The sequence below is a fragment of the Spermophilus citellus genome, assembly GCF_964194105.1.
Source record: "Spermophilus citellus genome assembly, chromosome: 2".
In the NCBI taxonomy this organism is placed as follows: domain Eukaryota; kingdom Metazoa; phylum Chordata; class Mammalia; order Rodentia; family Sciuridae; genus Spermophilus; species Spermophilus citellus.
Window position 1 is genome coordinate 239,582,351 of NC_138183.1, and position 23,990 is coordinate 239,606,340.

Genomic DNA, 23,990 nt, shown 5'->3' on the forward strand with positions numbered 1-23,990 from the left:
TGGCAGTATTCAGAAGGGACCATGTGGACATATGTCACAGGGGGTAAAATTATGACATATGCAGAGTAACCGAGAAATGAAGAATGTCCACGCACTTCTGTCCCTTTCAATGTTTTATTCACTCAAATTACTCAATACAATTTCACTCTATAGGTTTTTAATCAAGAAAATGACAATCCTTAATGCTAGGCACTGCAATAGACATCATCAATTCACAGCAAACAATTCTAGATTAATTAAATTCACAGCAAACAATTCTAGATTAATTCTAAGCACTGCAAAACACACTTAATCATGATAGTCTAATGACAAACATTCCCTCTGCATGCTAAGTTCAAAAGTCTTAAGCCTTAAACTTTATGTCCAGCAGATGCAAATTCACTCAGACCATGGTGACCAGGTCTGCAACCAAGGCAGGCTTTTCCTGGAGTGGAGTGGACAACCAATTGAGGAGAGGGTCGTAGGGAGAAGCTGAGGCTCTCACCAAGGTGCAGACAAGGTGGTAGAGTTTAAGAGCAGTGAGGATCACACAGTGGCTCAGGAAATGATGACAAGTGATGGGATATCAGGCTCCCACCCAGTTGGAGTGCATCCTTGTTTCGGCTGGCTGAAAACCTGTTCATTTGCTCTATTATTTATACTAAATTTTTTGGGCATTTGACTCCCCTTTCAATCCTTATCAGCTACCATTGGACTTCTTAGTGACATCATTCACCATGGGGTCAAAAACATCTGGTCTGGTGGTCTCCACTCTGAACTTCTCGCCTTTTCCTCTATCAGGTGAGGATAGCCTGCCAGGGACTTCACTCTGTTTATCAGGGTGAGGGGAAGTAACTTGTTTGTGGCCATACTAGAGGGCTTGTGGGTGTGCCTGGTGAAACTGCAGGTTTCAAACTGGAGTTTTTAAAATGGAGTTGCTTAGGCTCAGGACTAAGCCCATCCTAACAACAAGTTTTTACTTCTATGATCCTAGTAAGGGCAATTTATCAGATATACAGTTAACAACATATCCACAGTTTTCTTCTGGATGTTGATTTCATTTTTTTTTTACAGAAAGAAAACTTGGTGAATTTTTATACACAAATAATATTAACATAAATATCCAAGATACACTCTTGATAAGATATGTGATTTTGCTAACACTTAGATGTAATTTATTTCTGTAGACTTTGTTTTCTCATTTGACATGAAAAAATTGGATATATTATAGAGGAAAAATGATCAGAATAGATGCACTTTAACTAGTCTAGGGATGCATGCCAGTCAGTAGTCAGTACTGATTTTTCCATTTTCAACAACTACTGTGATGGATCACTCACTTATTCTGAGTTAGAAATAAATGCTGATTGTCTTTCTGTTTTTTTTTTCCAGATAATATAATTATTTTGAGAAGTTGACCTGCTGGATGCATTCCATGAAAAAATTAGACAGTGTAACTGGACCCATTTTGCAGGGCCTTTTTCAGAACCCAAAGGTTGAAGAAATCTGTTTTGGGGTGTTCTCATTCTTCTACACAGTCATTCTTCTGGGAATTTTCCTCAAAATGCTGACAATTTTCATGGGGAATCTGTTGAAAACCCCCATGTATTTCTTTCTCAACTTCTTGTCATTGATGGGCTTTTGTTTCCTCTTCTGTCACAGCACCCAAGATGATTGTTGACATGTTAGCAAAGAACAAAACTATCTCTTTTGTGGGGTGCATGCTGCAAATCCCTGGGGTGTATTTCTTTGGTGGCACCAGAACCTTCATCCTTATAATAATGGTTTGTGATCATTATGTGGCCATCTGTAACATTATATGACCATCATGGACAGGGAGAGGTGCAGTGAAATATTGTTGGGGACCTGGGTAAGTGGATTCTTTCATTCTGTTATCCAAGTGGCTCTGGTAGTCCACCTACCCTTTTGTGGACCCAATGAGATCTATCACTACTTTTATGATGTCTGCCCTGTTCTCAAATTTGCCTGCACAGACACCTATCTTATTGGTGTCATTGTGACAGCCAACAGTGGTACCATCACTCTGGGGAGTTTTATATTTTTGCTCATTACTTATAGTTTCAACCTGATGTCTCTGAGAAAGCAGTCAGCAGATGGAAGGTGCAAAGCTCTGTCCCACCTGTGGAGCGCACATTGCAGTGGTCATCATCCTTTTTGGTCCCTGTGTCTTCACATACATGTGCTTTAATGTTACCTTCTCAAAGGATAAGATAGTGGCTGTATTTTACACCATTATCATTCCCATGTTAAATCCTATGATTTATATAACCAGAAATGCAGAAGTAAAGAATACTGTGAAGAAACTGTGGGGGCGAGAAGGTGTTTTGGACCAGTGGCAAATGGTTGGGAGTAATAATTTAAACTGAATGATCTTAAATTTTGTCACTTTTGCTTATATACAGTTCACAATGAACTAAATAATGACACAATTAGATTTCCAGGAGAAACAAATGACAGAAAAACATATTGTTAAAAACTATCACTCATCATTGCTTAACATTAATTTTGTTATTTCTTAATCAAATGCTTTTCTAAAATATCAAGACTAAAGAAATCTTACTAAGCACAGAATCTCAGCATCATTATCTTATCCTCATTTTTATCTTTGCTATTTTCTTTATTTGATTTTAAAACCCACCCTGAAATACTTGAAGTTGTTTACAGGGTTAAGAACTTTTCTGGTACGTATTAAGCAATTAATAGGTATTTAATTTTTGAATAGATATCTGGAAAACATGACAACTTAGCTAATGCATTTTGATAGCAATCCTACAAAAAACAATCACATTTCATTCCAGTAATATTAGAGTGGCTGCAGAGGTGTGAACAGCATACCAAAATAATAAAACTAAGCTTAAAGACAAAAGATTGGTTTATATTATCTGGTATTAGTATTCATTTTCTTTTCTCACATCCTGAAGATACTGAATAGATGTACCTGTTATTTCATCAATTATAATATTTCATTAATGTTCTTCTTCTAACCACCTATACTTTACTCATAGTGTGTAACCAGCCACATCTCTTAACATACAATGACTCCTAAGAAAACTAAAGAAACAATGAAAACAGAGCCAAGCATGACAATGTGGACAACTGTGACACAATTAACAGGGTAAATATAGTTTGCTGAAATGCTTGTTTTGAAAACCTTAGTTCCTACAAAGTTTGAATCAAATAGTTTTACTGAATCCACTTGTCTATCTATCCATCCATCTATTTATTTATTTATTTTGACTGGACCATCTTGCCATATTTCCCCCTGTGGTTCTAGAAAGACTTATACTGGACAAATATGTTTTTTATTATGCTAAATTCTTGTGCCCTGAAGGTAAATTTCTCTTTCACATGAACCATGACCTGAGATTTTTTTGTGTGTATATGTGGATTAGTGCATCTCCAATTGTCTCTCTGCTTCACTATAATATCCACCAGTGTGCATATTGCCTCTCCATACATTTGTATTAGTGGTTGAGAGAGAGGTGGAACTATCACTCATGGATACCTGAGGGTTTTAGCTCAGCTGTAGAGTGCTCACCTAGCATGAGTGGGTAACTGGGTTCAATTCTCAGCACCTCATATAAATACATTAAAATAAAGATGGGCTGGGGATGTGGCTCAAGCGATAGCGTGCTCACCTGGCATGTGTGCGGCCCGAGTTCGATCCTCAGCACCACATACAAAAACAAAAATGTTGTGTCTACCGAAAACTAAGAAATAAATATTAAAAACTCTCTCTCTCTCTTTAATAAAAATAAAAATAAAGGTATGTTAACAACTAAAATAAGACAATATTAAGAACAAGACTGATACCTGATGTTGGTGTACTCATGAAATTAAAAACAAAGATAAAAGTCCAAAGATATCTGGATTAGAAGTTATAATAAATTTATAAACCATGCTCTAGAACCACACAAATCTACTGTTATGGTCCAAGACTAGACTTTGTAGGCAATAGATCTCTATGTCCCCTAGATCAAGTTACCAAACTAGGCTGGTGATTAAAATCATTTTGCAATTTTTTCCGAACCATTTAAGCTAGGATTAGGGGTCTTACAAATATTTGTGTTTTGAGTAATTGTTTCTTGTAGTTTTCATACAGTTGATGGAACATCTGAATACTTGCACTTATATTTGAGGATTTTGATATTCTTAGAATCAGAAAATTTGGACTGTCCCCAGTTTGAAGAAGTATGATTAATAAGATTATACTTCCATTAATTATTATTCCATTAATACACAATCATAGCATTGACTGCCAGACTGATGTTGTTATACTATTGATTTAAAGAAATGGGAAATTATGACTTGTTGTAAACTTTAAAAGAAAAAAAAATAAAAGTCAAAAATTCTTATTTTTCAGAAAAATAGTTTTCTTAGTAGTGACAAACATGAAAATATTTCTCCCCATTTCTAATTGTTAATGGCTATACTTCTTTACCTGGATTAGCATAAATAAATGTAAATACATTTCTAAGCAGTGCTCAATGGTTGTATAAACAGATTTCATGTTCCTTCACATTTCATCTATTTTTTCATATAAACATATCCATGAAACTAATACATTTATCACATTTTTTGGTGTTTCTAGAATTAAAGTACTGTGTGGTTTCTGAATGAGATTTCCTTAAATATTTCAGTGCTTTGATGTATTTAGTTCATATTTGGTTATCAGCTGTGAATTTGATTTGACCAGCAGAGGAAGATAACTCTGCTATTGTATGCATGAGGGAAAAAAGTTACATGGAGTATTACCGGGCCCACTATGAGTCTTAAATTAAACTCAGCCATTCCCAGTCTGGGTCAGCTGAACTCCAGCTTACCCACAGGCCCATGAAAGAGAATTAAATGCTTTTTGTGAAACTATGTGTCTTAGGGTGGACATTTACACTGCATCACTGAGTCTGCAGATCTAAGGAGAGTAGTGTCAAATACTTGGGCAACTTAACCACTGATCTACATCCTCAGCCCTTAGCTCTTGCTAAGATTTCTTGGAACTTGGAATTCTCATGCCTCAGCCTCCTGAGTTGCTGGGAGTACAGGCAAGTGTCACCACACCTGGCCATGTCTGGGTGTTTTTTATGAAAAAATACTATTACTGAAATCTCCCTGACATTATGGCTATGCACTCTTTGCTACCCTAACACTTTTGTTTCTGCTGCACACAGACAATAATACTTTGAGTAGATTCAATTCAGTTTCTTAGTGGGGACAATGATACAGGTGATAGAGCAACAGAAAATATCGGTTCTGTATCTCTTGTACTTAAAAATAAGGTGTTTTTTTACATCCTTCAGGGATAAGGTCAAGGGACACAGAATTTCAGTGAACTTGAGGAAAAAGTCTAGGAGATCATTTGTATAACATAGTGACTAAATGTGATAATGACATTGTGTTATAGGAAAGACTAAGACTAAGGATATCTATTTGAGATGTCCTGGCCACCACATAACTTATCAAAACTTCAATGTAAATGGCGTAAGGTCATTACATTGTTTAACTTTAAAGCGTTGTTATTAAATAATTAAAATATATAGTAAGCACATTTTTTCATATTGTTTAGTTATATTTATTGCAGTACAAATCTCAAAATGTGAGTGCTTAGGACCTCTCTATTTCTATGAGGTCTGATTCTGAAGCCAGAATTAGACAGGCAGTCAGTAAAGATAGGTAAATCAAGTCAGGTCAGATGAGTAAGGCCAATTTTCAGTGAGTCCCAGGAAGTTGGAGATTGTTCCCTGAGGAAGTCAAATGTTAATTCCTTCTGAGCCCTTCTCCTCTTTTATGAAGAGCCTGCCCTTGCTCAACCTGTTCTAAGGTAACCTGTCCCAGTAATTGCCCCTCCCTACAGGGAGCTGTAAGGTTGTTAATTAATGTGTCCTGTGCTGCGCCCTCCTGCCCTTCCCCCTTTAGCCCACCTTTTCCCACCAGTCATCCCAAGGAGCATTTCCTAGACCTAGTCCTGTACACAGGAAGGAGAAAGATAAGAAGAAAATAGGAGAACAAAGGAAGCCTAAGACATATAAAAAGGAAAGAACCCTCGCTTCTTGGGATACCAGGATACCAGCTATGGCCCCCTTCTCCCTCGCAGAAGTCTGTGTTCCCCCTTTTTAAATAAACCCTGCTTTATATGCTTGCCTTGGTGGGCCTCTCTAATGTTCCAACTTCAACAAGTGAGGGAGCAGAGCTCATCACAAATAACCAGCAGTATCATTTCTGATTCTCAGTCAAGATAATGATTTCCTAAAGAAGGACACAACTACAAAACCAAGATCCCTTATAATTGCCATTATAAAATACTATGATATGTAATAAACTGGAACTGCCAATCACTCAATGCAGCAATGCCATTTTTCTTTCTTAGAGGCAATGACTGAGAGTTTCTGTTTCTATACACCTTCACTGTTTTTAGTATTGCCTATTCTGGATTTGGACATTTTTTTAGGTGTCCAGTAGTATTTGTTTTAATTTGCATTTTCCAATTTGTGAGTTGCATAGAGAGTCTACATCTTGGGAACAAATCTTTACGCCTCACACATCAGATAATCTGTAGGGTATATAAAGGGTATATAAAGAACTCAAAAAGCTAAGTACCAAAAAACCAAATAACTCAATCAATAAATGGGCCAAGGACATGAACAGACACTTCTCAGAAGAGGATATACAATCAGTCAACAAATATATGAGTAAATGTTCATCATGACTAGCAATTAGAGAAATGCAAATCAAAACTACTTTCATCTCATGCCAGTCAGAATGACAGCTATTATGAATACAAACAACAATAAGTGTGGTGAGGATATGGGGAAAAAGGTCCACTCATATACTGAGGGTGGGACTGCAAATTGGTGCAGCCAATATGGAAAGCAGTATAGAGATTTCTTAGAAAATCTTGAATGGAACCACCATTTGACCCAGTTATCCCTCTCTTCAGTCTATACCCAAAGAACTTAAAAACAGCATACTAGAGGGACACAGCCACATCAATGTTTATAGCAGCACAATTCACAATAGCTAAACTGTGGAACCAACCTAGATGTCCTTCAATAGAATGAATGGATAAAAAAAATGTGGCATATATACACAATGGAATATTACTCATAAAAGAGAACAAAATCATGGCATTTTCAGGTAAATGGGTGGAGTTAAAGATAATGCTAAGTGACGTCAGCCAATACCCCCCAAAATAAATGCCAAATGTTTTTTTTTTTTTTTTTTCTGATTGACATCTTTTTATCATACTTGTACTGCCCTTCCTCAGAGTTCTGTCTGGATGCACTTTATCATGTTATCATCCTTATGTTCTCTTCTATAATTTCTTGGAATAGTGTGTTGCGGTTATATTACAAGTATTTAAAACACAGTCATTCCACTAATTCCTATGCCATCAAACAATCCATATTTGTTATAGCACCTGCCCAGATCCATACAACATTTCCTCATAATTTCCATTCCCCACCAGGGTGATGCAGTTGTTAAAACTGATGAAACTACATGGACATATCATTTTCAGGGAAATGAGTTCAAAATAGGCTTCACTCTTTTGTACTTTCTGTGTTTTTTGACTAATGTAATGGCATGGATACATATTTATAGTAATATATAGATTAAAGTTTTACATTTTCCAGAATGGGCATAGACTTGAAGTAATGCAATATTAACCTTTCCATACTGGTTCCTTTTACTAGTAGTGTGCTTAAAATTTTCCTGTTTTTTTTTTTAATGGCTTGACTAGTTATTCCTTTTTAATAGTGAATAAATAGTCCATGCACTTTATATGAAATCTAGATATACTACACATTATCTGTTTTTTGTGATATCTACCTATCTTCTGAAAGATCTCTTGATTTCTTTAAATTTTGGCAACTATAAAAAAAATAATACAAGTATCTATGCATAGGATTGTGTAGACATAAGTTTGCAGCTTGTTGTGTGACTACAAAGGGGTGTGATTAATGAATCTAATAGTTGAGAAAGCTCTGTCCCTTTTTCTCAGTTTTAAATTAAACTTTGTGTTTTAAATCTCTGCCTTTTATTGAATGTAAGTTTGATCTTAGTTAAAAATTATTTTTCAAATTAATTTATTACTCTGGTCTTAAGATATAGTTTTTATAGTTTCTATAGTTTTTATGGAAAAAGTTGGAAGACACTTCCACTGAGAATTCAATTTCCATGAATGTAAGACATAAAAATATTTTGTGAAGTATTTGTACATAATAATATCTTTGAATACATGTTAGACATTATACAAATTATAAGCTTTTTGATATGAAAAGAATATTTTTAGTAAAGTAAGTGGTGTTACCCACAGAGTAGGAGAAATACTAGTAAATTTGGTGTCTAAGAAGGGATTTGTTTCCAGAATACGTAGAAAAAATAAAAGAAAGAAAGAAAAAAAACCTTAATATTGAGAAGTAAAATAAGCCAATTAAAAATAATAAAAATATACAAATAAGCATTTCTTCAAAAAAGTTATACAAATTTTCAAAAGCACATGAAAATGTTTTTAACACCTTGTAGCTTTTAAGAAAGGCCAACCAAAGCCACAGTGAGATGTCACAGCCCACCCCAGAATCATAGCAGACAGAAAATATCAAGTAGCAGCCATGGTGTGGAGCAACTGGGGCCCTCAAACATTGCCAGTGGAAACATAGAACATGATTTCCACTCTGAAAATCAGTTTGATATTTCCTCAACAGTTTGATATTTCCACACATGTAGTCATGGTTTGAACAGCAGAACATCATCTCCTACAGTGGCTGCAAAGCCCAGAGATTTATGTCCTCTTCTTTGGTGCCACCAAGATTTCCACTCTGAAGTCCCTGGTTATGACCACTATGACATACATTGAGAAAAAAAAAAGTTTGATATTTCCACATATGTTGTCATGGTATGACCTCACAATTCCATTCTTAAGGAAACACCCAAGAGAAATGATCATACCTTTGCATAAAAATTTATACGCATGCTCCCAGCAGCATTAATCAAAATAATAAATAATGAATATAGAAACCATATACCAACCAACTGATACATGTAATATTATTTGACAATAAAAGGATATAAATACAGCTAACATGCATGAAAAATTTAAGTAAATGATGGTTAAATAAGTGTGTTACTAAAGGCCATATATTGTATGATTTTTTTTTTTTTTTTTTTTTGGTAAACATCTAGAAGGCAAACATATAGTGGCAGAGAAATTAGGGTTTGCTAATGGCTGGGCAAAATGCTGGTTGTGAGGAATGAATGGTCTTTGCTAATGCCATGAGTTTCTCTTTGCAGAATGAATAATGTTCTAAACTTAGATGATGCTGATAGCTGCACAACTCTGTGTTTTAAGTGTCCTTAAATCGCATACTTTGAGTGAATTCTATGCTATGTGAATTCAATCTTAATGAAACTTCAAAGATATATAAATGTTAAACTTAGTGAACACTTCTATAGAACAAAAGGCAGTGGAACAACTATCATTAAAAGTGTCTTATGGGCTGGGGTTGTGGCTCAGTGGTAGAGTGCTTGCCTAGCATGTTTGAGGCACTGGATTCGATCTTCAGTACCACATAAAAATAAATGAACAAAGTAAAGGTATTGTGTCCATCTACAACTAAAAAAAAATTAAATTAAAAAAAAAGTCTCTTACCAGGACAGAAATATTCTGTTAAATTTGATAGATACTTGTTATATATCAAAGTAATAAATTAATTTGAAAAATAATTTTTAATTAAGATCAAAATTACATTCAATAAAAGAATTCTTAATTATTATTATTATAATTCAAAAGATCAACTTTTTATTTTATAATTTAATACACATAATTCATACTGATTAACTCTTAGTAAGTTTTACTTTTGGGAGATGAACCATATGTAGCATGAGTCAAGGCCACCTGCTTTTATTCTGTAACATGGTGCCAATGGTCTACAGCAAATACTTCTGCTTCAGCTATCAAGCAGAGGTCACAGTGCTGCTCAGGAGGGGAAATTTTCATATTTGCTGCTGGAGAAACCCAAGTTTCTGTTGTCCCAAGGAATGTATTACCCAAGGAGTTGTGGAGTTTGAAGTTGGGGCTCAAACCTCTGTCCTTACAGATCCAATTTCATCTGAAAAGCCCCAAATTTCTGCCCTTGAAAGTACCAGGAATTTTTTTTCCTACTTCTGAGTAGTAGTGTTTATGTTTAATTTCCATGAAAGCTACATGGTGACTGATCCAAACAATACACGTGGATTCTAAAAATTGTAGCCTTAGCATTATCTTGTGAGTATATTCCAGAGATGGAAAGGACAAATATAGGTGAGAAGACCTGAAATCTTTTTTTGCAAGGGGCAGAGGGTGGGTGCCAGAGATTGAACTCAGGAGACACTCAACCACTGAGCTATATCCACAACCCTATTTTATATTTTATTTAGAGAAAGGGTGAGAGGACCAGAAGTCTTTTAAAAAAAATTATTTAGTTGTAGATGAACACACAGTATCTTTTTGTATTTTTATGTGGCGCTGAGGATTGAACCCAGTGCCTCACACATGTGAGGCAAGCACTCTACCACTGAGCTACAGCCTCAGCCCCCAGAAGTCTTGAATCTCCAAACTACCTGAAATTTTAGACTATTGTAGTCAGTCCTCTGCCATTCCCAAAAACAATAGCTTTCCTTTGACTGATGAATGCACAATGAGTTCACCTGGATGACAGTCTCCAAAGATTGATGTTTGTTCTTCTTCCAAAATGGTACCATATCCCTTCAATACCTACAAGCCAACATATAGAGCCAAATACCACCATGATACAAGGAAAGCCCTTTGTGTGAAAAGAGATAGCTTCACCACAAAAGAATAGCTGAATTCACTAATGTGAACTGTGCATGCACCGAGAACACTTTTGAAGAACGAATCTTGGGATTTTTGGACTTGATTGTCTGGCTAACTCTAATTGAATAAGGGAGGCTATTGAATAGGCTGTGTTTTTCAAAAAGTCTCCATGGGCATCAATCTTCTTGAAACTTAGACAAAATTACAAGTTATAACAAATTATATGAACAGGTACTTCCTCAGGGAAAGAAAAGATTGAGAAGACTTCATATACCAGAGTGACACTGTACTGGGGCAAAGGGAACATCATAACTTTGAGGACAATTGTATATGATACCTAACTTATTTCAGATAGGAAAAGACTTAAAGTGCTATCATAATTCTCCAAATAAGTTGGAAGCATGTGAAGGACATATCATAAATTGTCCTTTTGTATAAGACTTTCTCAGAGTAAGTTTTATGAGTCAGTAAACCTGTACTATTATTATTATTTATGTTATATATTTACTTATATATAAATAATAATAACACCTGAATAAATCTCATGCTGTGACTTTAATTATAGAAACACCTACATAAAAGATAAGAGAAAAAGTTAGAAACACACCAATATTGCCAGGAATTTCAGAGATGAAAGATACCAAAATAAATTTGAAATATAAAAGTTTTCCAAATTATTGTCCATTAAATGATCTGACTAATGAAAAACAACAAACAAATAAAACAAAACAAAACAAGAACAAATAACAACAACAAAAAACCCCAAAGAACATCTATTCTATCCATATGATATTCTAAGTCCATCTCCTTTCTCAAATTTTGAAAATTCTTTTTTCTTTCTTGATATCAGACATAAAAGGAATTATCATATTTTATAATGATCATTATAAAGACAGCATGGTTTGGTAGCTGTGTCCTTCTTTAGGAAACAAATATATTTTAATAGAGATCCCTCTTGAAGATAAAGAATTCCCAAGCACTTCTTTTTGAGATTTACATTGCTATACATACAATAAATCAATACAAAAAGTATGTTGTTCAGTTTAATTCTCTTCATAAATTATGTTTATGTTTCCAAAATAAAAATCACAATGTGATTACACTGCACACAATATATTTATCAGAATTATTTTAATTAATTTCATACCCAATTGATGATGTATTCAAGTTGTTAGAAATATCAAGGTGGATGAATAACTATTTTTCTGATTTTTCTTTTTAATGAACTAGTAGAACTGCACACATTTAGCATGTATGCATTGTGTTTTATATTATAAAGTGTGGAATAACTAAATCCAGCAAGACAACACTAGCTTTAACTTCACATACTCATCATTTCATGTGGAGCACATTAGAGAACTACTCTCTTGGCCTTTTGAGAACACAATCTGCTGTCATTAATTATAGTCACCATGTTGTACAATGAATCTCTTGAACTTTTTCATTCTATCCACTGAAATTTTGTATCCTTTCACTATCTTCTCCCCAGCTCCTCTCACACAACTGCCCCACCCCTGGCAATCACCATTCCACTCTACCTCCATTAAGTCAACACATTTCTTGAAACTTGCAAAGTATTTTCATGCTTACATTGTCCCCCTCATGTTAAAAGTCTTTGTAATTCTCCAAATGATACTCTTTGTAAATGTGCAGGGTAAAAGATTCCTCATCATGATTTATGGCCTTAAGTTAGGTAGGAACACAGATAAGAAAATGGATGTTCCTGATGTGCAATTAGTTATTCCTCTCTGCGCGTGAGGCATGTAAATAACATTCAGGGGTTTGTTTCAGCTTTCAAACTAAATGACCTCATCACGTGTGGGTATCCTCATCCTAGGAAAGAAGAAAGGCTATCACATTAAGAAGCAAGCTCACAACACACACACACACACACACACATACATACAGACATACAAGGAAAATGAATGTAGTGTTGGACAAATAAATCAGTTTAACTGTGGTAATTATTTCATTATTGAATGTTTGTATCAAATCATCACATAATATACTATGAATATACACATTTTAATTTGTCAATTATTCTGCTATAAAACTGGGTCTTAAGAACAAATAAAACTTGCTGAAAATTGGAATGTAAGTTCCAATGTGGTTCTAATTTATTATTGTTAATCCTCATAATTTATCTAAAAAAACAATATCGGGATAAAAGAGAATTGATCCAGGCATTGTTAGTATTATATTTTTCATTTATATGATCCATGGAAAAAAATAGTGGGAAAGAGGCAGGCTGTGTACTTAGGTTTAAATATGTGTGTGTGTGTGTGTGTGTGTGTGTGTGTGTGTGTGTGTATGTTCATTACTGATGAGAGAACTCAGGGGTGCAATAGCACAGAGCTACATTCCCAGCCCTTTCATTTTTTTTTATTTGAGACAGTGTCTCATTAACTTGTAGAGGTTGGCTTCAGACTAGTGATGCTCCTGCCTTGGCTTTACAAGTAGCTGATATTACAGGTGCACACCATTCATAACTATTTAATATCTGGATATAATGGTTACAGACCAGAACATTCTGTCTCTCATGTCCATTATTTGTAGCTTAACTTTTTACATTATATCTTTCAAGGTACCTCACTGTGTTTTCAAGGTTATGTATTTTGACAGTAGTATTCTCGAAAGAGCAAGGTTGGTGGTGTTTTACAAAAGTCCATCCCACAACTCATGGTTAATTAAAACAAAAAAGAAAAACATTTAATACTTTTGATGTTTCATTGGGAAGATGGGATTCAGATGACCTCGTCTGATGTGGCTGTGCTTAATTCCAGATTCCAAGGTGGGCCCAGGTTTCCCCAGGTAGCTTTTCTTTCTCTTGCATAAAGTAGCAATGTTCTCTTACTCAGTTAGACTGAAAAACTGCTTACCATACAAGAACTGGACTCAACAGAACACTGAAAAATGAAGCATTCTCACTCAGAAAACATGAAACACTTTAATTCTAGATCCTCTTGCATGTGATACCTGTTTTCATTTCTGGATGTATTTGAGAAAAGGATGGCATGTGGAAGAACATTAAAACTACGCTTATATATTTCACTGAGCCTTGCTTGGAAAAGTGCCTGCATTGGTTTGTGCTACTCCAGGGGAAAGAAGCAAAGCCACTGAACAGAAGAGATAGAAAGAAAGAAAAACTTTAGTATTTTAAAAATTAGAATGATTTCCATCTTTTCATCCAAGAAGTTTACAACAAAAGTCACGTCTGCAATTGTGTGACAGCCAGGCTGTCATACTCCAGGGTGGAGGTCCAAACAGTGGTCCTGCACCCACAGAATCAAATGCTCTGTTGACCAGTTGCTTTCACTAGTCTGGGGAGAGTGAGTTCTTGTGATTCTTATTCATCTTCTTAGGAATCACAGAAGACTCTCTGAGCTCCTCTGATGGGGATTGACTCACAGAAACTTTTGTGTGAACAAGGATGTTTATAAGTCACTGATGGAAACTTGAGTCCTCTTTCATGTGTTCTACTTTATCTTGGTAAAGCACAAATTAGGAAACTGAAACTTTTCCAGGGGCATCAGCATTCTGATATCACAAATACACACACAGTATTATTCCATTAAAGGAAATAATAATAATATTCCACTAATGGAAAGACCAGTATAGAAAAAAGTTATCAAATGGAAAACATATATTTATAAGCAAGTTTTCTAAATTCAATTCAGTTTTAGCAGAACAGATGTTGCTGTTTGAATTCCATTCGTGCATACATCTCTTGTTTTCTAAGTACAATAAGAATCATCTATTCTCATATTTTTTAATCTAAATACACAGATGTTCCATTGACTGCATGAAAATAACTAGAGAGCATAGTTAAAAATACAGATATTTCTGGTTAAATAAGTTAAATGCTTATAGTACAGTTTGTTATATTTCCAGAAAACCCCACAAGGTGACATTAATGATCAACAATCATCAAGAGCACAAATATAGTTTTCATTTCACAGTTGATCTAACAGAGGCACATAGAAGCCCAGTGCATGTTTCTCAGGATATTTCCATGGATATGCATAGTTTTAAAGCAATTCTTATATTTCATTATAGCTACTTATACAGATGTCTTGCAGATTTGTAATATTTCCGTCTTTATTTTTGTGCATTCAACCACATCACATATGACTTTTGAGCACCATATACTTACATCTTTGCCATATGTAAAGCATATACTCCACCACAACCAAAACACAAACCTAAATTGAAACAGCATCTGCACTATTAGATTTATGGATGTGACAAGGAAACCATGGCAGAGAGACAAGCACTGATATGTTTATTTATCATAAAGGATAATGCTCAGGTCATGGCTCACGTTGAAGGAGAAATCTACCACAAGGGCACATAAAAGTTAACGTTAAGAAAAGAATATCTGTCCAGTATGGGTCCCTATGGGACCCAGAAGTGGAAATAGTGTTAGTCCAGTCAATGATAAATGGCCCAGTGTATTCAGTAAGGATGTTTGTTTCAAATGTTATAGGAATCATGGTTTCCAGCATTTAATTAGGTTGTATTTTCACTTATGACTGAGTCACAGTAGCCTTATTCTCATTGGTGGCTTTTTTTTCCATCCATTTTCTTGAGTTTGGCTGGTAGTTACTTTATAGCTTGTACAGATGACAAGCAAAGTTCAGAGTCAGAAGCAGCAAGTTAGTGAGATGGTACAGTTGATCGGGGCCAGAGACAGTAGCGTGGTGTAAAGAAAATCGAACCTAAAAATGGCAAAGACTTTTCCCCAAGACTAACAGATGAAAGCATTTTTTCTGTGTTTCAAGATTGTATTTTATCTCTAACTTTCTGAAGACAACTCTGCTACCATTCCAAGTTTACTAGGCGGAGTTTTCACTGTTTTGTGAGACTTACATCTAAATTCATTAGCTAAGATTTTATATTTTTATGACTTCCATCGTTCACCCTAATCTGTGCATTATTGATTCTTTAATCTGTACCAAACATAGTTTTAAGTGCCAGAAATAATTTTATATATTTCATAGTAATTTTGTAATCACTTAGAGAAAATGATAAAAGAAAAAGAGCAGTTGGAGAAAACAATGACACTTACTCTGATGATATTGAGATTCTGTGCATATTCCAACTCCTGTGTCTTTGGATATTTAGAACATTATCTGATTATGAAATAGTAAATATAATGATCATGATTCAGAATACCTTAATTCTGTGCAATATGTATTTCTCTCACTTATTACTTCTGAAAATTCTTTGATGTTATTATTTGATTCACTGAAGATATGAGTTAACTAAGGTAAGGCTGACCACATTTAAGATCATCCAGTTTAAATTATTATTTCCAACTATTTGCTGTTGGCATTCCAGAAAATCTTCTTGACCCATATTTTTTTCATGGCATTCTTTACTTCTGCATTTCTCAGTGTATAAATCATGGGATTTAGCATGGGAGTGATAATGGTGTAAAATACAGCCACCATCTTATCTTCTGCAAATGTAACATCAGGGCGCATGTACGTGAAAGTACAAGGACCAAAAAAGATGATGACCACCGCAATGTGGGCTCCACAGGTGGACAGAGCTTTGCGTCTTCCTTCTGCTGACTGCTTCCTCAGAGACACCAGAATAGTAGTATAGGAGATGAGCAAGACCACAAAACTCCCCAGAGTGACAGTACCACTGTTGGCTGTCACAACTCCACCGATAATATGTGTGTCTGTGCAGGCAAGTTTGAGCACAGGGCGGACATCACAGAAGTAGTGATCAATTTCATTGGGTCCACAGAAGGGTAGCTGAACTACTAGAGATATGGGGATAACAGTGTGGATGAGCCCACCTACCCAGGTCCCCAGAAGCATTTTATTGCATTTCTCCCTGTCCATGATGGTCATGTAGTGCAGGGGTTTACAGATGGCCACATAACGATCATAGGCCATTACTATAAGAATGAAGATCTCAGTGCTTCCAAAGAAATGCACCCCAAAGAGTTGCAATATGCACCCCTCATACGAAATAGTTTTGTTCTTTGATAACAGGTCAACAATTGTCTTGGGTGCTGTAGCTGAAGAGAAACAAATGTCCACAAAAGATAAGGAGTTGAGGAAGAAATACATGGGAGACTTCAGAAGGTTCCCCATGAAAATGGTGAGCATGATGAGGAGGTTTCCCAGAAGAATGACTGCATAAAAGAATAAGAACACCACAAAGCAGACTCCTTCAACCTCTGGATTCTGAGAGAGGCCCCAAAAAATAAATTCAGTTACATTATTTATTTTTTCCATGTAATGAATCAGGTAGGCCAAGTGACCAACACAGTTAAATTATCTGAAAGAAAGACATCAGGAAGACTATTAGCATTTATTTCTAACTCAAGATAAATTAATGATCACACAGCTAAAAATGGAAAAATGAGTATTGACTGCAGATTGACATGAACACATAAATTGTAGTGTTTCTTTTCTCATAATTTACATCAATAATATATCAGAGTTATTCATTTCACATGATGGAGCAGAGAACAGAGAGACAAAGCAAATTCCTGAAGTAACACATCTAACCAAGGTTCTCACATGCCTAACCTTTCCTAAGGTTAACTTATATCATTTTGGGTAAACATTTAGTTAGTGTTCTTTCTGTAAAAGACACACAATGAGATTTAAAGCAACCTTTTTGTCTGGAGACAAGGTTTCCCATGCTTTGGTGATAGAAATACAAACATGCCCACATGATTTCTTTGAATACAGCCACATCTGGTCACTACATACACCCAAGGGTCCAGATTGGGTGACTTCTGCAGGCTCCATTTCAGATATCTGTGTGTGAATTTATAGACTCTGTTTGGGCTCAAGCTCTTGCAATGTGTAGTGTCTGAGGGTTTACCAGGATTTACTATGGCTTTATTTATTACTAAAATTTTGTGTAGTAACTGAAAACAAATTCCCTGAAACTGAAAAATATGGAAAAAACAAAAATGCAGGAGAAGCTCTTTTGTGACAATATTCCTCATGTGTCCTTCCAAGTTTTCAAATCTCATGCTAGAATATTTTAGTTCTCCCATTTTGGGTGAATATGACATTCCAGGAAGAGGTTGTCCTTTAGTGATTATTATTATGGGTTTAGGAAATGCATGATGTTTAATGTAAGTGTATAAACATTCCATGTTGGAATTTCAGACACACTAGTGAGGTCACTTTTATGTTTTGGTGGAAAAGGCATACAGAGGATTTTTCATTTGGGGGTCTTCAAGGTTCTTTATTAACTGGAGGCACAGATATGAATGTTTCTTCTAGTTATAGATCGTCCCCCTGCAATCTGATCCCCTTAACATCTATCTGGCTTGTTGCTTCCTACTGCTAATAACTCTGTGCTCTCAGGTAGCCTTTTGCAGGAATAATGTGTCAGGCATTGTCAGCTTTTTGACAACTACAGGTTTCATCAGATCTGTGTACTAGAGATCCTAGAGTATAGTCATCACAGGTCTGCTTACTTTTGTGCATTACCAAATAGTAACACTTATGATAATAATAGTAATAACAATATTGCAAATCAGATTTAGAAGCAGCCACATCCTGTGCTTCACAGATCCTTTCCCTGTTGTTTTTCTAGCTGAACTTAGAAAACAGTAGTACTCTCCGCAGAGAGCAATTAATTTTACAATAACTCAAATAATAGCAGTTTTCAACAGCTGTGAATAATGTTGCTTGCTTCTGTTGTAGAAGAAAGTGAGCATTCACACATTATCCTGGGATCTGTTCCCTTCTGTTCATTCTACAAAGTCCTAGAAAAATTGTTCTATCTTCTGAAATTAAGACCTATCTCAATGTAATCCATTCTACCCTTTCTGATCATTTCTAATGTGATAAAGTCTCACTGTCCTTTGAAATGATTGAAATGTTTTATCCACATCCATGCTACTCTAGCTCTTGTTTGTGCACAGATGAACTTTATTATTTATCATCTAAATTTAATTTCTCTATAACTCCTTAGAATAGTTTCTTCCAACTATATTAGAGATGTTAAAATATAGCCAATGCACCAAATTCCCCTATGTTACCAAATAGTATATTAGTTATAGAAGAAAAGAATCTCACCGTATTTTCCAGAGCTTGTATTTGTCTTTACTTTTCTGTGTCTTCCTAATACAATTTGGATGCAGATTTGAATTGAAATAAGGGTGACGCCTGAGGAATTGCTTTGTGAATAATCAGTTCCAGAGAACATCTGATCACCTAAACTCAAAGCCTGTAAGAAAGTCAGAGTTCTGATCTGCAATATCTTTGATAAGAAATGTTTTTCCTCTGCTTATAAAGTTATTCTAGAAGGAATGATGCAATATGGTAATGACCTTAGGGAAAGTTTTCCCCAAAACCTTTCACCATAATTAAAACCAAATCACATGTCTAAAGAGAGATGTAATGTACTGAATTCTTTTCAATTATTTTTAAAACTAAAAATGGCTTTGCTTCATTTTAAGTTCAGTTGACTCTTACATTTAGAAGTGTTAACCTTAATTACAAAGCAATTCATCAAGCATAAGTAATTCTAGGATTGCATATTGTTCTTTGAAGTAATGACTCTTGATATATACATACAATAGTATATATTTCATTTAAAAGGTATTAAAATATGCATTTTTGTGGATTGAAGTTGAATTAGTCTACTCTTTAATAAATTCTCTTAGAAAGGAAAGGTGAGATTTGATGGTACTTTGGGGGTTCACTTCTTTTCTTCTTAAAGGGATATATACTAGTTTCCAGAGAAAAAGCTGAGATGAAATGCATTTATGATACACACCTGGGATGAACTGTAGTATGTGCTATAATTTCTTTAGTTTTTAAGTTTAAATCATTAAGGTTAACTCATGCCTTATTCCTTTTATTTTCTTTCCCATCATTTTTGTCTATTTTTCTTCCCTCAGCAGACCCTATCTTATATTTTTGTTGTTGGTCAATAACAAAAAAATGTAAAAGAGATCTTGTTCATATTCTTATCATCTGGTTTTAGCAGAGAAATTGACTAAAAAAAAAGAGCAAAGGAAAAACATCAAGAAGCAAATGTGTGATGGTTTAATGTTTGCACAACCTTACAAATGGAATAGTTTATAAAGCATAAGAGCTTTGTGAGCCAATAGAAACCAAAGAGTCCATTTGGAAATATACTCCTAACAGTTCTGCTGTTCATCACACAGGGACTACAATTGATGACATTTAGAAGAATGTGTAATAAACATGTGTCATCAGTTTGATTCATTTTATTCACATTAATTTTTCCCACATACCTTGGTATTATATTCTTGAGTTTGGGGGCTATTCATGATATTAAATTTTTAATGTCCCTACCAAGGCAGCAGTTGTTAGATCCGGGAGTCTCTGCCAGGAAGTGGGACTTATGAGACTATTCAGATTTGCATCAGTGGCTTTATAAACTTACAAAACTTTTGATTACAAAAGTTCTTGAGCCAGTATCAATTGGAAGAGCTCATGGTGACTCCTGTTGATTACTATGAAGGACATGGCCAAGATTCATGAGAACCGAGGCTCTCCAATTCGAAAGAAAGCCTAACCCACAAAAGCTTATATTTCAAAGATATATGATTATAAGACTGATTGCGATTCCTGTAGTGTTCCATCCTTCCTGTGACAAGATAGTAAATTATAATTTTGGTTGTCTCTCTCAATATTGAAAACAAACAAACAAATAAAAAAAGCAATCCTTTTAATTTTGTGGGTGGAACAATTAATTTAGTAGTGTAACAAACTGAAAACATTTCTTCCTTTATCTTCTAACTGGAGGTTGTAGAACTATCCATTGGAGTAGTGTAAACTTGTGTAAATGAATTTCTAAGCAATCGTAATATATAAACATAGCTTTCATCTTTCTCCACAGGCCAATGGTTTTCTCATTTAAAAAATTGAGAAATGAAAATATTTATGACATGTCAGGGTCTCCAGAATTAAATCTTTGCAATTTATAAGAGGGAATGAAGGAATGCCTTTTTGGCTCGTTGTTCTGATGCTTCTACTTCTTATATGGTGATCAGTTGTGGAGGTGATCTGACACACAGAAAAAGATAATATTTTTATTTATGCAAAAGTAGAAAAACTACCTAGAATACACCAGCCTTGCTATGAAGTCTGGATATAAACCCAGCCAAGCACCACTAGGTCAGCTGAATGCTAATTTGTCCAAAGATGCATGAAAGACAATGAAATGTTTCTTTGTATCATTCATAAGCTTCAGAATGAACATTTGCATTGCATAATTGAGCTAGCTGATCCAAGAAGAGTATTGATCAAACTGTAGAGTGAGGAAACTGGGGCCTCTGATGTATGTGCACTACATAAAAATGCCACCTTACTTAAAGTCTCTTATTACTGGATTTTTTTCATCTCTGCTGCAACAAGTTTGTTAGTAAACATTGGACAGAATCTTAACAGAGAGAGTCAGAACACCAGTGTTCACCCTGCTTCACCATAGCCTCTTAAAAAAAAAACAAACAAACAAACAAAAAAACCAAAAAAAACCCTCTGATTTTTCAGCATTATTTGAGTTCCTTAGTTTCATAATTTTTTTTTCAGAAAATAAGATTTATGTTCCTTTGTAAAGTAAAAGGAACTATTGCTTTTTGCAAGAAAGCAAGTTATTATTGTGAGTTTGCTTGAGTTAGAATATGTGGTTTCCAACAAATGTCCTATCACTTCATTTTTGCATAATTTTAATTAAGTTTCACATCTCTCTGGTTCTTAGCTTCCTCATTTGTCAAACAGTGACTATAATACCTTCCACAAAGGATTCTGTATAAAACAGGCACAGATATGTATGTGTAATAAAATGCAAAAATTAGCTAATTGTTGGCTATTTTATCATTAATTTTAAAGGACTAATATAAACGGTGAACAAACATGGAAAACTTTTCAATATTTCTGGAAATCAAGGAAATGCCAATCAAAACTACTTTATGATTCAGTCTCACTCCAATCAGGATGACACTCATCAAGAAAACAAATAATAGGCTGGGCAAGGTGGCACATGCCTGTAAGCCCAGCAGCTTGTGAGGCTGAGGCAGGAGGATCATGAGTTCAATGGTGAGGCACTAAGCAATTCAGTGAGATGCTGTCACTAAATAAATACAAAATAGGGCTGGGGATGTGGCTCAGTGATTGATAGCCCCTTAGTTTGATTCCCTGTATTAAAAAATAAAAATAATGATAAATGTTAGCAAGGATGTGAGGAAAATTATACACTCACACATTTTTATTTATTTATTTTTTGTGTTGTTGTTGTTGTTTTTGAACACAATACTTTTACTTAATTAATTTATTTATTTATATGTAGTGCTAAGGATCAAATCCAGTGACTCACTTGTGCAAGGCAAGTACTCTACCCCTGAGCTATAACCCCAGACCCCACACTCACTCATTCTTTTTGGGAATGAAAATTAGTACAACCACTCTGAAAAGCACAATGAAGATTTCTCAAAAGATTAGCTGTGGAACCATCACATGACCCAGCTACCCTACTCCTTGGCATTTATCAAAGAAGTAAAATAAGCATCCTATGGTGGTATAGCACATCAATGTACCTGCACCAATCACAACAGCCAAGTTGTGCAACCAGAGGAGGTGCAGGCAAATAGATACACAATGAAACTGACCAAATCATGCTATATACATTTATGAATATACCACAGTGTGTTTTACCTCTATTTATATCAACAAAGCACCAATTAAAACATTAAATAAAAAATTTAAAAGCCATTAGTATATTGAAAGATACCCAAGGAGATAATGTTGTAAGGAGATAATGTTGTAAGATTTAAACCTGATCCCAGCTTAGATGCTTTTCTTAGACTACAATGAATTTGAAAGTACCAGCCCACTTTATCTATAAGCAAGCTCGTAATTCGTGGAGACAAGTGCATGGAGTACTGCATACATGGCAGTGGCAGGCCACTCCCCTCATGCTAGGCGTGTGAGTGGCAAACTTCTTACCCTGTAGGCACATTTCTGGGCTTGAGGCCACGATTTGCAGTTCCTGCACTTGCTCCATGGCCCGCTCCTCAATTGATTGCTGCAAGAACAGTTAGCAGAAATTGCACTGGAGGCTGCCTATAATCTGCTTAGCTACTACCTGAATATATATTCATGGTAACTGCTCAATAAAATCAGACCTGCTTCCTGCTTGGTCTCAGGAGGTCTTGATTAGTGACTACACAGCCACAGTTTTCCCTACCCTGTTCTGTAGACTTCCTTGCTGGATGAGAGAGAGTCAATGCAGTAATACATATTTGTGGATATGCTATTTAAAAAGCAATAATAAAATAATATGATGAATATTTCAAAATCATATTTATATTTCTAATTATATTGTATAGTCAGGCACAGACTCTCATTTAATATGGTATGAAATTGAAAATATATGTTATAGATTTTCCTTCAAATTATATTGTTCATTCATATTATAAATTCAATAATAACAACACTTCATTAGCAACTACAAAATAATTTAGTAAGAAATTTTTATAGTTTTAATTATTTGATGATGGCAAAGTAACAAAGAATATAAATTATTATGTTTATGTTGTTATTCATGTGTTACAGTTATATTGGAATTCATTTTGGCATAATCATACAAGCATGGAATTTAATTTGCTCCACTTCAGTCCCCAATAATTCATCCCCCTATTCCCTTTCCTCTACTCTACTGGTCTATTCATAGATTTTTAAATTTAGTGCTGTGTGCCTGTGTATAAAATTCACTGTGTATGTAGCCTGATTTGGACAATTTGATTCCAACATTTCTCTCTTTTACTGTCCCATCTCTCTTCCCCTTCCTCTGGTGCACTTATCTCCCGTCTGTTTTTATGCCCTGCCTCCATTTATAACCTTATTTTGTTCTAGCTTCCTGGTTTGAGAGGAAGACATTTGATCCTTGACTTTTTGACTTTTTGCACTTAGCATGTTATTCTTCAGTTCCATCATATTATTAGAAAACACCATAATTTCATTCTTCTTTATGGCTGAGTAAATCTCCATTGTGTAAATATATCACATTTTGTATTGATTTATGGGCACCTGCTCTGGTTTCATGTGCTGCTCTAAACATTGGTATGGCTCTATCAGTATAGCATGCTGATTTTAGTTATTTTGGAGAAATACTAAGGAGTGGGATATGCTGCAGTCTGGCTGGGCACAAAATCATGAGCCACTCA

At 35.1% G+C, this 23,990-nt stretch overlaps 1 protein-coding gene and 1 pseudogene across 2 annotated transcripts; one reads left to right on the top strand and one right to left on the bottom strand.

Annotated features, from left to right (window-relative positions):
• The first annotated feature begins 1,405 nt into the window (after positions 1–1,405).
• On the top strand, positions 1,406–2,361 carry LOC308641819 (olfactory receptor 4S2-like; annotated as a pseudogene). The gene has a single exon. The product of its transcript is annotated as an olfactory receptor 4S2-like (transcript).
• Positions 2,362–16,125: 13,764 nt separating this feature from the next.
• On the bottom strand, positions 16,126–17,061 carry LOC308638992 (olfactory receptor 4S2-like; the record flags this gene model as incomplete). The annotated part of the gene is made up of 1 exon (XM_081276911.1): positions 16,126–17,061. One exon carries the CDS (start codon positions 17,059–17,061, stop codon positions 16,126–16,128), a length of 936 nt encoding a protein of 311 aa, XP_081133037.1.
• Between the last annotated feature and the right edge of the window lie 6,929 nt (positions 17,062–23,990).